A 17,101-nucleotide genomic window follows, 5' to 3' on the forward strand; every position below is an offset into this window, starting at 1 on the left:
AAAGGAAAAACTTATATAACTGAAACGTGTATACCAGATTTTTTTTTCTAATTAATGTCTTATCACATAAATAACAAAACCGTTTTTAGTTGTTCTTAGATCTTAATAGGTATTTCACTTTTATAAAGGATTTACGATAAAATTTACAAAAAACAAATCATTAGTTTGCAATAAAAATAATCAGAATAAAAATCTGAATTTTTCATATAATTCAGTAGGATAAATTATTTGTGATATGTTTTTTAATGATGCAGTATCTATTAGTTCTAATCTTTTAGTAGTATATTGGTGTAATCATAAAATTACATTTATTCAATACAACATTTAGTCTTAATTTTATTTGGAAAACGCATAAAATAATTCAGTAATAATTCACTAAAACAACTTTTCATATTCACTATTTAGACTTCGATCTAAATTGAATTAAAACGTAATTTAAGAATAACTCTGAAATTTTCAGCTAAATCAATAGTATTTTTATATACAAGTAAAAAAATAAACATATATTAACTTCTGTATATCAATTACATTAAAATCATAACTTTGAAAAAATCAAAGTTAATATCTGTTAATAAAATTAAAAAATTTAATGGTTATCATCGAATACTTGTACAAAATAGTATAAGATATTTTTCTAACTATATGAAATAAATTTCATTTTATAGAGTTCATGCGTAACAATAAAGATAAAATTTTTATCTGGGAAAGTTTTACAACATTTTATGCTATATCTAAAAAAATAAATAATTTTTTTTAAATTTACAAATAAATTAAAATAGGTAACAGTTCGATTCACAAACACGTGTGTATAGTCTTTCTGCTTCGACACATTTTGCAAATGACTTCGCAACACCAATGGAAGGTACAATGACATCTTTCTGTAACGACCACTTCTTGCGTCCTGTAACCGCGACCACAGCACATCAGATCACATCCGTCCACACCGATAGATGTATCGTTGCACTGTCGACCGTGTGTACCTTGTATACCGAGTTTTGGATTTCTCTCGCAGAAGCCGGGCGATGGTTCTAAATAGACAAGATCTTTCTGTCCTGGAGGCTTATGATCTGGATTATACGGTTTTAATTGGAAATTATATCGATTCTTTTTACCACCACCACCTCGAAGACTGCCGGTATTCCCTATCATAACTCTTGACGCACCATCGAATCGATCTTTTAGATTATCACCGACAACTCGAAAATTAGGTAGTCTCATCCAACATGTTTTCACGGTACAAGATCCTGACATCCCGTGACATTTGCATTCTTGACGCATTTCTGCTTGGACATGCTGAAAACACAAAAAAATTAGAAACGATTAGAAAAATTAAACGGTCAAAGTACATTAATTATTTTTGCAATTAATAACATTTTATTTCTGAAAATATCAATCGAATCAATTTAAAATAAAATTTTATTTCTGAACTTATAATGGTAATTATAAACAATCCCTAATTATGTTACCTCCGATTTTGTTAAAATTTGAAATGTACAAATTTAGAACTTAAGTTATTCGTTAAAATTGAAATTATTATTCGGAAACGCCTTTTACCAGAGTTACGTTCTTCGTAAGTTATCACTTACGTTATAAGTTATCACAATATCCTCACTAAAAATTTTGTAATTTAACTTCTACAAATGTAATACATTATTTTCGAGCTAATTAATTTGGTTATGTTTGTTAATTAAGTGAAGAATAAGATTATATTCACTTAAGACTAAATTAATTTAGGTTAAGCTTAAAGTACAAGTTATGTTGTTAAATTAGCTCAAGAGGAATAGAAATTATTTGCGGAATAAATAACTTGATTTAAGTAAAATTTAATTGAGTTTACGTAGGTTAAGGTTAGGTAACTAACGATTCCGTGTACTGAACTTCGTACGATACCTAACTCTCGCTAATTTCGTCTAATTAACCTTAAATATTAAATTGGCCGATTGTTAGATGAATTCATAATTATATACAATAACCAATTACTTAGTCCGATAAAAATTTATTTTACGCTATCATACAGTACTCAATTACAAAATTTTTGGTACGTTACTGTATAACTTACGAGGGGCGTAACTCCGATAAAAGGCGTTTCCAACGAATAATTTCAATTGTAACTAATAGCTTAGATCCTAAATAAGGTATATTCCAAATTTAATCAAAATCGGAGGAGTGTCCCTAATTGCATATAATTAACCTTATAATTATTATTTAAGAATATAAATAATTATTTTTAATCGGTTGCATGATTTTTGCATTGGTAGTATGGTACAAACTGGGAAACACAGGTCTGTGCCATCTAATTACCACCTCCACTCAATAATATCCATTAAAGTTTTTAAAGAATTTTTTTCTTATTAGCTTATCGATTCTAACCTAATTATAGTCCACAGTTGCATGAAATAAATAACACTTAGACAAAAGTACACTAGTATATTCACTTCCAAAATATCTGTGATAATATACAAGGTTTGGCAATTCAATAACGAAACTAATGCTGCTACAGAAGAATTGCGCATGCGCCAAATCCGTACGACCGACAGTTGTGTAGCGTAAAGCCTTCTCTTTCGATTATTGCCACTCCAGTTTCTGTAGACATATTATTCTGGCCGTGGCCTTCATTTAGATAACATCTGTTTTTTTTTTTTGTCTTCCCGAATGATGAGTTTTATTAAAGAAAACAATTGTCGTGAAATTTCACATGAAACTTGGAAAAACCGCTACTGAAGCTTATCCTTTATTAAAAAAATTATATGACAATGAATGTTTATCACATTTGCGGGTTTTTTGAGTGGTTTAAGCTTTTCCAAGATAGCCGAGAAGACGTTGAAGATGATCAAAATTCAAAGCGATGTGATTTGGTTTTTCGATATTTATGGGTTTGTATACCTTCACTGGGTTCCTGAAGGTCAAAATATTAATCAACATTACTACCGTGAGGTTCTTGCTCAACTTCATAAAAAAATAAGAAAAAAACGACCCAACTTGTGGAAGAACAAGTTCATGGTTTCTTCATTAGGATAACGCATCGGCTCACACTGCATTATCTGTCAAGACGTTTCTTTTCTTTTCCTGTTTAGTCTCCGGTAATTACCTTTCAGATAACAAGAGGATGAATGAGATGATATGAGTATAAATGAAGTGTAGTCTTGTACAGTCTCAGTTCAACCATTCCTGAGGTGTGTGGTTAATTGAACCCCAACCAAGAAAGAACACCGGCATCCACGATCTATTATTTAAATCCGTGAAAAACAACTGACTTTACTAGGACTTGAACGCTGGAATTCTCGATTTCTAAATCAGCTGATTTGGGAAGACGCGTTCACCACTAGACCAACCCGGTGGGTTTCAATACGTTTCTAGCCAAGTATAACATCCCAGTATTAGAACATCCGCATTATTCACCTGCCGTAGCAACATGTGACTTTTATCTGTTCCCGAAGGTCAAATATGCATTAAAAGGATCAAGATTTCAGACCGTTGAAGGTGTGAAAGAAAAGCGGCACGCGTCATGAAAGAGCTAACAGAAGAAGATTTCCAGCACTGTTTCGAACAATGGAAAATTTGCATGGAGCGTTGTAGGGATAGAGGAGGGAGGGAGTATGTTGAATAGGATAATAATTAAATATCTATAAATTTAAAATAAAATATTTTACAGCATTATTCTCGTTATTTAATAGCCACACCTCCTACATACGTCGCTGATATACATGTTGAAACATTTGTATCACATCATTTTACGATATCTAGTGAAAATTGATTAGAGTAATTACTCGTATTATCAATATAATGACTAAATTTTAGATCAAACCAAAAACTGTAAGGATTTAATTTAATTTTTTTTTTTCTTTTGTGAAATATTATGTTGCGTTTCTTATATAGACAAGTTATTTTAAAATAGGCAAATTATTTTTAATTAGATACCCGCAAATCAGTTTAAAATTTCATTAACATTCAGAATGATTTAATACAACGCTTTCCTTCTGGATTCAAATTACTCGTATTATCAATATAATGACTAAATTTTAGATCAAACCAAAAACTGTAAGGATTTAATTTAATTTTTTTTTTTCTTTTGTGAAATATTATGTTGCGTTTCTTATATAGACAAGTTATTTTAAAATAGGCAAATTATTTTAAAGTAGATACCCGCAAATCAGTTTAAAATTTCATTAACATTCAGAATGATTTAATACAACGCTTTCCTTCTGGATTCAATAAATAATTTCTTTTTTTTATGCCTAATTAAAATAAATTTCTGTTGATCATAATAAAAAAAAAAAACAATCGATATTCCAGATAAGCCAGTAATAGTATCCAAGAATAGTGGATACTACTTTTATTCCAGTTATCGCAACATTACTCAATTTCACTTCATCCTTCTTCAATCATTACAAATGTATTATTGTACGTACTTAATCCATTTATTAATATTTCTAAACAGTTATTTTCGAATTATGGATTTTTAGAAATAACTAGACTGCACAGACGCGTGTGTGTGTGTGTGTATGTATATATATAAATATATATACACAGTTCTGTGTGTAAGCCTATTATATAGGCTTAAAGAATATGAATAAATAGAATTGTAAAAGATGCTGCTGTTAATACAGAAAATATCCTGTAGGCCACAACAATTTACAATAACGTTGTCAGAAACTAGAAAATCATTTTAGTTCCGGATATCATTGCATTAGAACCCTGCTGGATATTTCATTTCTACCTTTTATACTATGTACCCCTAAATCGTTGAAAGTAACCAATGGTTTCTTTTGTGTAAATAGAGTATCAGAATAATATATATATATATATATATCACTTGGACATTTAACAAAGTTTATTCAAACCAAATTATCTACCCATAAAAATACTTAATTAATATGCGTTATTGTTTTTTTTTTTTTTATTATTACCATATATAGTGTTATAAATATTCTAATCTTTAAAAGAACAGAACGATGGTATTCTTTGAAGTACAATAATTTCTACCTTTCGGAAATTCTGATTCAGAAAATTTTCTATTTTAAATAGGAAAATAAGGAAAAACATTATTAGTATATTTTTCGTTGGTTTGAAACGTAATAACCTGTCTTGCAGTAACTGTAAAGAATGTAGGTAATTTTTTTATTTTTACCGCTCTTCCTTACATACACAAATCGTTTCATTGCTTACATTTGTGTTCACAAAGCCTCAGGAAAAATAAATAAGTACATCCTTTTAATTGATTGCTTTCCAAAATCATACAAAAAACCACACCTGTATAAGAGACGCAAAAATTAAAATTAAAAAATATAACCTATTAATTATCTGAACTAATTTTTTCCATTATGTTTGACAAATTAGGTTAACTATTTTATGTTTTTTTGAACTTTTCAAAATGATCGAGTATTTTTCAAGTAGTATCTTTTTCATACAGGAATGATTTTAAAAACTAGAAAATAGCTTCTTCTTTTCAATAGATAGAATAGTAAAAAGTGTACAGCAATAAAATTGACCTTTTATTGAGAGTAATTGAGAAAAAAATATTTTAGAAAAACTACTAAGAAATTGTAACAATCACTTAATAACAAGATTATTGTTGGTTCTCTGCTTATAAGACACACCAAATATTCAACTTCTCATTAAAATATTATAAATCATCCAGCACTGGCGTGAAGTACTTAAGTTCATTTTTTCTGGTAAAACTTCCGCAACATTACAATGGCATTTATAATCTTATATATTAAGAATATTGAGCTGAAAACATATTTCCAGTCCGTTTAGGCATTCTACTGGACAGTTCAGGCTGATTTCTTTTTATTGTGCAATGAATGACCCACGGGTATGTCATGAAGCGTCATCGGACCCCAAACTTGAGTCTTCTTTCAGAATTTATAAAAAATTATCATTCATTCCTTAATTCCGGAAATTTCCGAAGTTGTTACTCACAAGAATATCACTATGAAGGTCCGTTGTTGTTAGATAACATATCTAAGAGCCATTTCAAGAAGAATAAAAAAAAAATCAGCCCGATATCCATTCAGTAGAATGTCTAGACAGAGTGGAAATAGGTTTGTTTTCGAGCATGCATTTTACGTGTAGTAGGAAAGGAAAGAGAAAAACTAGGTTTTAATCGATTTTTTTAAATATATAACATTTTGTAATAATAACCGTAGCACGGGGCCACTAGTTATTACTATATGCATTTACAAAATTGACGTATGAAGAATTTTCTTAATTTTTAAAACCAAATCTGACTCAGTATTTTACAAATAACCAATAAATAGAAAAACAGTTGTTGCTCTAAAAACGCCCAAACTAGGCGATATCAATGAAAACAGCTTAGCTTTGAAATACTTAATTCAAGATAATTTTTACATTGAATAAAATTTAAGATCTAAATACTGCCATCTATATATTGACAAGACGATTAATTTTTTTTTTTACAAAAGATCGAATGAAATAATAAAATATCAATTCATGATAGAAAATAGATTGTATGATAAAAAATTCTGTATGTACGTTAAGGTTAAAAGCTAATATCTGACTTAAATCTGATCACCCGTACCGTGCTGGATTATCGACATTGTACCGTTTGCAAATCCGGTTAAACGGGACTGCAAACACATGTTCGCCAACAATACTGTCGCTTGTTCAGCTGGAGGAGAAAGCGATCAGATTGTTCTGCCAATCATGATCATGCTTTGATATTTAAACCAACAGCAATAATACAATGGTCTACCTCTCTCTTCATGTCTAATTGTTTAAAACAGATCCGGATGAGAGCAGATGGGAGGGGTTAGGATTTTTATCGATTCGATTACCTGAATCGACAATTTATCATCAGCCAATAACAGCATTATACGCTCTTATTGACATCAAGTTATTAACAGAATAACTCTGACACACAAATTTTAATTTTATTATAATACATAAACTCATTCATTTTAGAATTCAAAGAGATTGCGTCAAAAATATTCCAAACACAATAAACTAAGTCCATTTGTAATATTGTATGTCTAATTCAGCGAAACAAATGCACGCTCAATAAATCTTTTTCTTTAAACAACATGATTAAAATATATTCATATATATATACAATATATATACATATATATATATATACAACGTTTTCAAATCCAGTTCTTTTGAAAATTCCCTTACCAAATATTTTTTTAAATTATTGATTGATGTAAAAATATATCCTCTAAGCTAATGAACAAAAAAAATTATTTTCACGGCCTGTTCATCTTGATTCAAATTTGATTTAGAATTTTATCCTACAGTATCTTATTTGTTAAAAAATCACCACTAACAACCACATTTAATCCGCTTTATACCTGGCATAAACGAGCTTGGTAAGAGTTTTGTATGTAGGCTGTATAAAAGCTTTTGTAGGCTTTTCTTTCCTCTTGGACTGGTTTTAGCAGTCTACTCAATTTTATTTTTTATTGTATTTTTTAAAGTATTTTTTTATTTTAAGAATAATAATAATAAATTTTTTCGTATTCTATTGTTTTGTAAATACTTTTACATTCACTTTATTACTATTATTTATCTATTTTTTGCTTTTAATAATCAGTATTTTACAATCAAAAACGTCAATTTATTTCTTGATTTTATTTCTTTATGACGACGTTCTTGAGTGACAATTTATTTATTTAAATTTTTTGTACTATATGTATTTGTGTTTATGTTGCCCTGAAATTTTATCAAAAGTGTCAGTCATTCATTTAAAATGTTAAAAACCTCAAAAGATCTTGAATCACCTTTTTTATGATAATAATTATTTACAACAATGACAACACTAGTTAGAGACACAATTAACAATTTAAATGTGTTTTATTAGTAAAAATTACTTCTTATTGAAAAAAACTTGATTCAGTTCATTATTAAAAAAGTAGATTTAACAGAATTTATTACAAGAAAAAATTTTAATTATTATAGGAAATTTCATTGTAAGAAATTTTGAAAATTTATCGAGTAATTCAATGAGGAAAATTGAAAATTATTTTTATTATTTATATATAATATAATATATATATATATTATATAATATATATATAAACCTACAACAAGGTTAAACTATAATATCAATAAAAAAATCACCATGCCAATTTTTTGATTTTTTAGTTAAAAAAAATTTTTTTTTAAATCATAAAACTTTATCAAATTATTTTTCGATCGTATCTATTGGCATCTATTTGAGTGATAACATGGGATTGACTGGACTGAAGATCTTCAAATTTGGCACGGTGAGTTCAAAGTATTAGGCAGCGATGACGCTATTAAAATCTAGAGTCGATGTTTCAAAAGAATGGTGAAATAGAGAGAGAGATCAAGTTAGAGGGAGAGATATGTAGGATCATTTGCAGGGATTATTTAGCAAGTTTGTTGCCGGGATTTTTTTATGTTATTAGCTTAACCTTTTAGGTTTTACTTGTAACCTGTAATCTCCAAACAGCTTTTGAAATCGTAACTTATCGTTCCCTGTAGTAATAATTTGATACTGAAGCTGTAAAAAAAAAAGTTTTCTATGTTTAGAACCACTCGTAACGATATTGTAACAAAAAATCCCATTATTAAAAAAAAATTAGTAGGCAATGCGTAATAAAATTTGAAATTTAAATTTAACAAGTGAGAGTTTTTTTTATTTATATTTGCATTAACGAAATGTAGAAATACAATGTTCATATCCCTATTTGTGAATACCTGTCTGGAATATAAACTTTTTTTTAAGTGTATCCTACATTGTGTAGAAAACACTGAATAAATGTTATTCTGGAATGTTATTACATTACGATGTATTATTCTAGTCTCGTGGAACAAAGAATACACGATGTAGATCTTTGTAAAAGTGATTTCGTTGATAGCCTTGTGAATAAAAAAAAAAAAGTTGTCCTTACCGCTGCCTAGCTGCCTATTACAAGTGTGAACATAAAATAGTAGATTAATTCAAAAAGATGTGTTCAGTCTACTTCACGTATATTTGTTGTAATTTAAACTCGGTATTTGTATGATAAATTAAATATTCAACAAAAATATTGTCCAGATTTGGTCTCTAGTGTAAGCCTTCGATTTCTTTTAACCTTCATGTTAAATTAACCGTAACTAATAACAAATTAATAAATATCAATTACATAAAGAAGTGGTATTTAAATCATCTAACCGCCCGATGTCTGATCCTACTTTGAATAATACTAGATTAATATCATTATATTTAAAATTAAGAATTGTGTTTTTACATTTATACACACACACTACAAATACAAGTATTCACTCGTATACCGTCTAGCTAGTGGGGATCCTTCATTCGGCCCCCTCGACCCAGGTCGGCGCAGGAGAGCCCTGGGGGCGACCCCAGGGCCACAGAGCTCGCCCTCTAATCTAACCAGGGCCTCACCCCTGGACCACCGCCGTGCTCGCTTCGCTTGCTATTCCCGTTTAGGCACAACCCCCGTATTGCTCGTCACCTCATAGTTGTGAGAATAATACTAATAAATAACAATTAAAGTATTCACGCTTATTAGAAACCTGAAAAAGAAACAAGACAAAATAGTAGCAACTATGGTTACTAAAGTACACAGACTTTTGACGAGGAACACTTATAATTTATTATACTATTTCCATAGCGATAGAAATTAATATAATTTTTAATGATCAATTTCTTCTTCTTAAATTAATATTTTTAATGGATAACTTCACCCCCAAGGAAGATAGGGTTTCGGTCTATGGCTTATAAGCTTCCAAGCTTCCCTGGAATAAGACGAATGTATCCTACAAATTTGAAAGCAATCGGTCGATTGGTTCTCGCGTGATGCGATAACATATAAACAAAATTCGTCTTTATATATAAAACACATATACTGTCCATTTTCTCGGCTATATTTTAAATTGATATCTAACATAATCAATTAAGAATTATTAGCAATTTTCTAGTGTTTAGAAATCGCTACTGCGCCCGGTCGTTTATATAAATTTGTATGTGTAAGCTTTTTCGTCCGCTATATCAGACGCAAATTTTAACTGATTTTGACAAAACATGGTGGTGTGATGTAAACCTATTGGAAATAGAACCTTATTGATTTTCAAGCGAATTGGTTCACAGGAAACGGAGTAAGAGCCAAAAAACGGGGTTTTTGGAAACGTTTCCAAGTTAAATAAATCCAAAAATTCATCCTTCTGACAAACTTACTGCGACAGAGTTTATCTTTAGATTCGCTTATAAGTCTTTGAATTTTAAAGATAGGCCTACCAAACAGCAGCTTAACGAATCAAAATACAATCCCATAAAATGAAAAAATGTTTTAACAGTATTAAAATTTGATATCAAAAGAGCATTCTTAAATTTTACTCTAATTAACATTTTAGATAAAAGACAATTAAATAAAAAACTAAATAGCAGAAGAAAACGTTCACGTAAGGTTTTTATAACATTATAAAAATAAATTTACGAAAATCCCAAACCTACGACTTTCTCATAATTTTTTTATAAAATTAGTTGAATTTTTAATAAAATTTGAAATTATTTGAAAAGGTTTTATGCATGAGTTATTGTTTCCTATTGATTTTAATGAATTACTATCTAAATTAATAAGACTATGAATTAAATAACAACGTTCACGACAAAAAACTAGTAAATTATTGGTAATGATTTTATTATTTAATTTTTTAAGGAATATAAAACTTAAGTGTTACAATCATAATGGTTATAGGAGACCTGATGACTGATAAGTAATTTCCGAAAAGACCTAGCCATTCTAGAGAATAACAAATATTTCAAACAAAAAAAGGGGATTGAAGAGGTGCCCATAGAAATCCTACTGGTATTCAAATTGTATTCATCTCTAAAATTAACACCTTCACTTTGTTTATCTAGAGACTGCTGTATATTGCATATCATTACAATCAGGGAAAGAATACTGACTCGTACATGTTGTATACACCTAAGGCATTACTTCAACATGTGTCACAGCCGAAAGAAAAATTTGAACAATTAGTATAAAGAAAAATTAGTATAGATTTTCTGTTGTAAAACCCGTTCGTTATATACAATGCTTACAATTCAGCGTGAGTTGTATCAACTAGAAAGTTTGAAGGTACCAATTGTAAATAAATTATACATGTATTAGCTATCCGCCCTACTAGTTAAGAAGAAATAAATATCCGTTTATTACAGAATATAGTTTTAAATCCCAATGATTTAATTACATAAATGTTACTGTTATTAGCAAAACGCAATTAAATCTGTTTTAATATTACAATATATAAAAATAAAAATATCTCTCGATTTTAGCACTTACATTAGCGTAATCATAAACATTTTCTATAATGACTCTGAATAATTTACGCCGTTTTTCCATCGCTAAAGTTATTTCAGTCGTTATATTCGATGGAAAAAAAATCAATTAGTGCCAAAACAATAAGAAATACTAAGATAAGGAAGAGGCAAGTGACCGCGTAGGATGAAATCATTCATCATACGGTAATTTCTTCACTCGTGTTTTCTTTATGTTACAAATAAAGACCAGCAAGAAAAGATTAATTGCCGGTCATAATTTAATGTGCGACATCATCATTTCTTTCGCTCCATTTCACCCGCAGGATGAACAAGAAATAATTTTGAAAGATCGTTATAATCGAAGAAGAGGGAGTTAGGAGGCCACTCAAGGTGGTGAACAGAAACGAATAACATCCACAGCCCACTTGATTTCCTAATACAGAAAAATATAGATCGCTTAAGTACTGCCACTAAACCACAACAACGTAATAATCAAATATACCTCACGACGTATTGACTCTGGCGCCATCATTTGTTCCACATTATGACAGATGTATTTTTTAATACCCATTCGAATTAGTCGTTACCGTTAGCTTATATTTTTCATTGTACCTTGATCGAATACCACCGCGTGATCGTAATATTTAAACGTACTGTAAATTCATATACCTGAAATTTGTCTAACGTTAAATTTATTTTGACTAATATATTTTAGTATTATCATTATTATAGCCATTTATTCTTTTTTAGTTTTAGTTATTATTAATATTAATTGTGCCTTTATTATTATCAATTCAAAAATGCCTACACTTTGCTGAATATAATCGTTCTCTCATAAACAACTTAGTACAAATTTACTGCTGTTTAAACGATTTTTCATTCTTTAAAAATGTATTACTATTACAATCATATTATATCATATTTATATAATTCTGTAAAAAATTATTTGTAGCTAAATTCTTTTGTAATTAATTTCTTCTCTACGTGTAAGCTTTTTAATTTATGTTATTACAATAACAAATTCAAGTCAAAACTTCCACTTCTTTTTAACAGAAAAAATTCGTTGACTTTGTAAAAAATTGGAAATTCCGTGATAAGAGATATTAAATGTTTGTAATTTTCTATATTAAATAAACAACGGACTATTTCATTATTATCGGGAACATCATACGTAGTCTCAGACTTATATAAATAAATATTAACAAATACAAATAAAAATTATTATTATTTTTATATAAAATTCCATGTAAATAAACGTAAAACTGTACAGATTTTGCTGAAGATGTATTTTTTTAATTATAATGTAACAAACGAAGTAAACGTTTTGATCTTGGACACAAAATAAAATCAAATGAAATTAATATTTTTTTTGGAATATCAAGTTTTAAAATTACGGTATGGTAAAAACTGCACAGATACTGCAAAACGTAATAACAAAAATCTGAACAATGGTTTTTAAAATATTGATTCGGCTATTACATCTAAAAATTCTTCAGGATAAATTAATAATATCTCTCAGGAGAAAATATATCTTATTTTGGCTAAGCAGGCTGTCATCAAACGCAACCAAATATTAACAACAAAGTTAATACGATGAAACCCAAGCCTTCTAGACGTTTATAACTTTAAACATACGAGAAATGTTTTAATAATTAACTGTAATTTTTTTAACTAGGAAAGGTTAAACATATTTTTTACCAATTTAGTCATTTATATTTATTTTTATTATATCATTATTCTGTTGATTTATTTATTATATAACATCAATCTATATTTATAGTATCTACGGTATAATCTTGAACATATAATAACTATTATTAAGATCACAGTAAAAATATATTAATTCTTTTTTCATTATATAGCATTTTTTCTTTTTAATCCAGAATCTGTAGGCAGTAGCGTGTGCTTCGCTCAGTTTGATACACCTCTAACACACTTTGTTCAGAAGTTGGTAATAATATTAGGAACACGAAAGTTTGGATAATATGGTTTTAACTGGTATAGCACGAATATATTCCGAAATAACAATCTGTATTTTTTTAAATTTATGATGAAAATATCGATATATAGTAATTAATACAGCCTTAGTAATTTTGTTGTGTAGCACAAGCAGCTTTACCTATCACCCACATCAACCATACCATTTCAGCGATTCTATTTTCTACACGGCATATGTACAAAAAATCTAACTTTGTTCTGAGATGCTTATCTGGTATAACAGAATTATCTGAACCGTTCTTATTCTGTACCTGTTTTTGAATAATTACAGATCTTTTTCAAAGTTTCACTTTCTTCTTGAAAATAAAAAAATCTTTTAAATAATAAAATCGTCTTCCTGGTACAATGACCGACCGAATTTATATCCTATAACTAATATATTATATATTTGCCTATATATCAGGCTTATGTATATTTTTATACACATCTGGCTTATATATTATATAGATTACATATTTGTGAAATCTTAATTAAGTTAAAATTTCCTCTGTTTATGTGAACGACCCTGTGACTACGAAATAACAAAATACCAAAAAAAACCTTTACGAACGAAACTAAAACTGACTAAAACCGTTTATGATTAGAAAAGAATGTACTTTAATGCGTAACGAACCCGTGAAAACTAAGATAGACATTTTATAGGAATGAAAAAAGGTGAAGATAGATTTCTAATCTTAATGTCAACAGGCAATAATGTGCTACAGTCTCTAAATAGAGAAAAAGAGAGAGTGCGAATAGGTAGAAGGAGATCGTAGAACAGGTGTCAACGTGCAAAATAAATAAATCTAAAACCCTAGTAGATTCATGAAATGGTTTTTAAAGGAGGTAAAAAGGCTCTACTATGACACCACAGGTAGCTGTCACAAGGGTTTCATCCGATGTCGAATTAGTCACACGTTAAGCATAGGCATGTCATTTTTCATTGTAACTTAACGGTGTGAATAATACTGCATTAACCCACAGGGCAAGCGTTTTACTGATAGATAGTTAGAATGGATTCGTGACATATAATGTGAGTCTATATTACATACCGTAGTGATTTTTTGCCATAGTGAGATGTAAAAGATTCAATATTAAAGTACAATTTTACGATTTTAGTTCGGACTGAAAGTGAAACACGTCTTTTATATTTCATTACAGCAAAATAGAGTAACTTATCTGTAGCGTACTCTTTCATCCTTAAACAGTTTATTACCCTTCATTTTAGTTATAATTTTAAGATTTTTTTTAAATTTATTTTATAAAAAAAAATGTATTACAGTTAACTCGGTAGTATTAGAGGCTAATCGTTTATGCAAAATTAATTTTATATCGCACATTATAAAATCCGTATAAAATATTAAAATACAGGCTGTAAATGAGTTTCATTTCGTATATTAATGACAAGAATTATTAGGGGGTTATGTAATCTTGTGTAAAACAATCACTTCCAATATTACAGTCACGATAATAGTAGAATAAAGCAAGCACCCCAATGCTTGCTTTATTCCACTATTATCAAATATGCGTAGTCTGGGGACTACGCATATTTGAAAATAGTTAAGAGGAAATTAGTTTTCTTTCTATTTATCACTTAATTCTACTCGAATCATCAGTTATATATCATATTCAGTTAGATGCGTAATATGTACAAGAGACAGGATACAGATATATCATGAGACAAGAGATCAAAGTGTTATCTAACAAACTAAAACGTTTGTTTCTCTAGTTTAATAATGAATTTCTGAAATATGTGAAACTGCCTATTCGGTCAAATACGCTTATCAAATTATAGTTGCTTTATCAAACAAAACAAAATGTAGTGATATATGGAATAAAACAGCTATGAAAGGAAAAATCATAAGGAATTAAGCATAAATGTGTGAAAAAATCCATGCAAAATCCATTGATCAATTCTTGAATTTTAACGAAAAAGAGTTTTAATAAAACTTATAACTTCACTAAAAAAATTGGGGGACTTATTTACTTGTTTTAGGATTATGTTGGGATAATCGTTGAAATAGAAAAATCGTCTATACGCCTGACATAATATGTATAAAAACCGTTATACTTTGAAAAAATATCTGCACGAAACAACATAATTTACCAATTTTTGGCAAAAGAAAAATTTAGCAAACGTTTTTGTCATTCACATCTTAAATATACTATACATTACAAAATCATTACCGATTACTAGAATTCAAAATACCAGGACAATTTTGTTACCTCTCTATTATCTGTATAATACACAAAAAAATTAACTATAAATTAATGCTCTTTCCTTTGAATAATTTTAAAATATGAATTTTAATTAAAAAATTAAATATTTAAAAATGTATTTTCTTTTTCTTTTATAAATGGTAAAAACAAATTAGTATAGTTTATATATCTGTATGGAATGTTCCAAAAAAACAAATATCTGAAACTATTGCTGTTTAATCTTTTAACTTAATATAAAAAGATTTTATAATTATAATCTGTTTAATAATGTAATATTTAGATAAATAATAAGTAATGAAAAAAGAAGTACAAGTAGGTGTAGGAAGCAAAATAAAATGGGCTTATCAATAAAACTTTTCAAGAAAAATTCTTTTTATTTATTTAACAATACCCGTCTAATGAAACCACCTTCAAGCATAAACGTGTGTCATAAGTTACATTCATCAGTCTTCCTTGACCATATATGTAGTATTCAAGTATTGAATTATAGTAAATAATAGCAAAGTGTTTTTTTTTTTATTATGATTAACAATAATATTATAAATTATAAAAAATATCAGTAAGAGTTGTGAATAATATTTCATGGATTTATACAAGTTAGCATTCTAGTACGAAGAGTCCCCATCAAAGCAACTTTTATAACAGTTTTTACCTCTCAATTACTTGAATAAATTTCGAATTATCGATTTTTAAATATAAATGTTATTTCTATCTTTGAAATAAAGGAATTTTATTAAAAAATCAGTAATTCTTTAAAAGATTAGCAATTCAGAACTACATAAAAATTTGACATTGAATATTATTTCTAATTATTGAAAGAAAAAAACTTGTTTTCGTATTTTTTTTTTTATATTAATAAAATAGCCTATTTATTTTTATAAAAATTAAAAGAAAAGACTAATTCACACGTTAAAACACTTTTTATAACAACTAATTATAAAATCTAATTTTATCTTTTTATATATATATTTTTTTTTTTATAAAAGAATGTTGTTTAATAAATTTAGTCGTCACAAAATCAGTAGAATAAATGTAAATAATTAATGCAATATACATTTTACATAACTTGTTCAACAGTATTTTAAATCGTAAACATATCTATAAATATAATTACTTCATTAAATAAAAAATTAAAAAACCTAAAAGAATATATAAATGTGTGACGTAGTTTCTCAGTTAGAATCTATGAGATTTTTTAAAATTTAAGTATATTGTATATTTACCATTTATTCGGAAATATTTTTTTTTTAGCGTATTATTAGAAAAGAGTATAAATCTGTAAGTCCTTAATTACTACTTTTATGATTTCTTCCACAGTTCCTCCTAGATAATGAAAGAAAAATTTGTAAATTTATACATCGACTTCAGTGTTGCGCTGTCATGCAAGGGACAGATGTAAGTTTATCAGTGAAGTATTGTAATAGATGTATTCTATCTACTAGTACCTTGAAATTTTGGTAAACATTTTAATAAATAAATATATACAAAGAAAGAAATACGCCAAGACACAATCTTTATCAGCAGTATTTTAGAAAGTGGCGGTCAGAAACCAGTTTTCTGTAATAACTCAACAGTAGTGGAAAACTCAAAAAAAAAATTGTGAAGAGTACGAAATTTTAAGAGTAAAAGGAAAAAAATGTCTGTCTCAAT

General features: G+C 28.2%; 1 protein-coding gene across 2 annotated transcripts in view; it reads right to left on the reverse strand.

Annotated features, from left to right (window-relative positions):
- Positions 1-675: 675 nt before the first annotated feature.
- wg (Wnt family member 1 wingless) overlaps positions 676-17,101 on the reverse strand; it is a 122,799-nt gene continuing 106,373 nt past the window's right edge. For both annotated transcript variants that reach the window (XM_075357035.1, XM_075357034.1), the window contains exon 4: positions 676-1,293. In XM_075357035.1, coding sequence (XP_075213150.1) covers positions 793-1,293 — 501 coding nt within the window. In that variant the 3' untranslated portion in view covers positions 676-792. The remainder of the gene's footprint in view (positions 1,294-17,101) is intronic.

Source organism: Lycorma delicatula, chromosome 2 (assembly GCF_047948215.1).
Source record: "Lycorma delicatula isolate Av1 chromosome 2, ASM4794821v1, whole genome shotgun sequence".
NCBI lineage: Eukaryota > Metazoa > Arthropoda > Insecta > Hemiptera > Fulgoridae > Lycorma > Lycorma delicatula.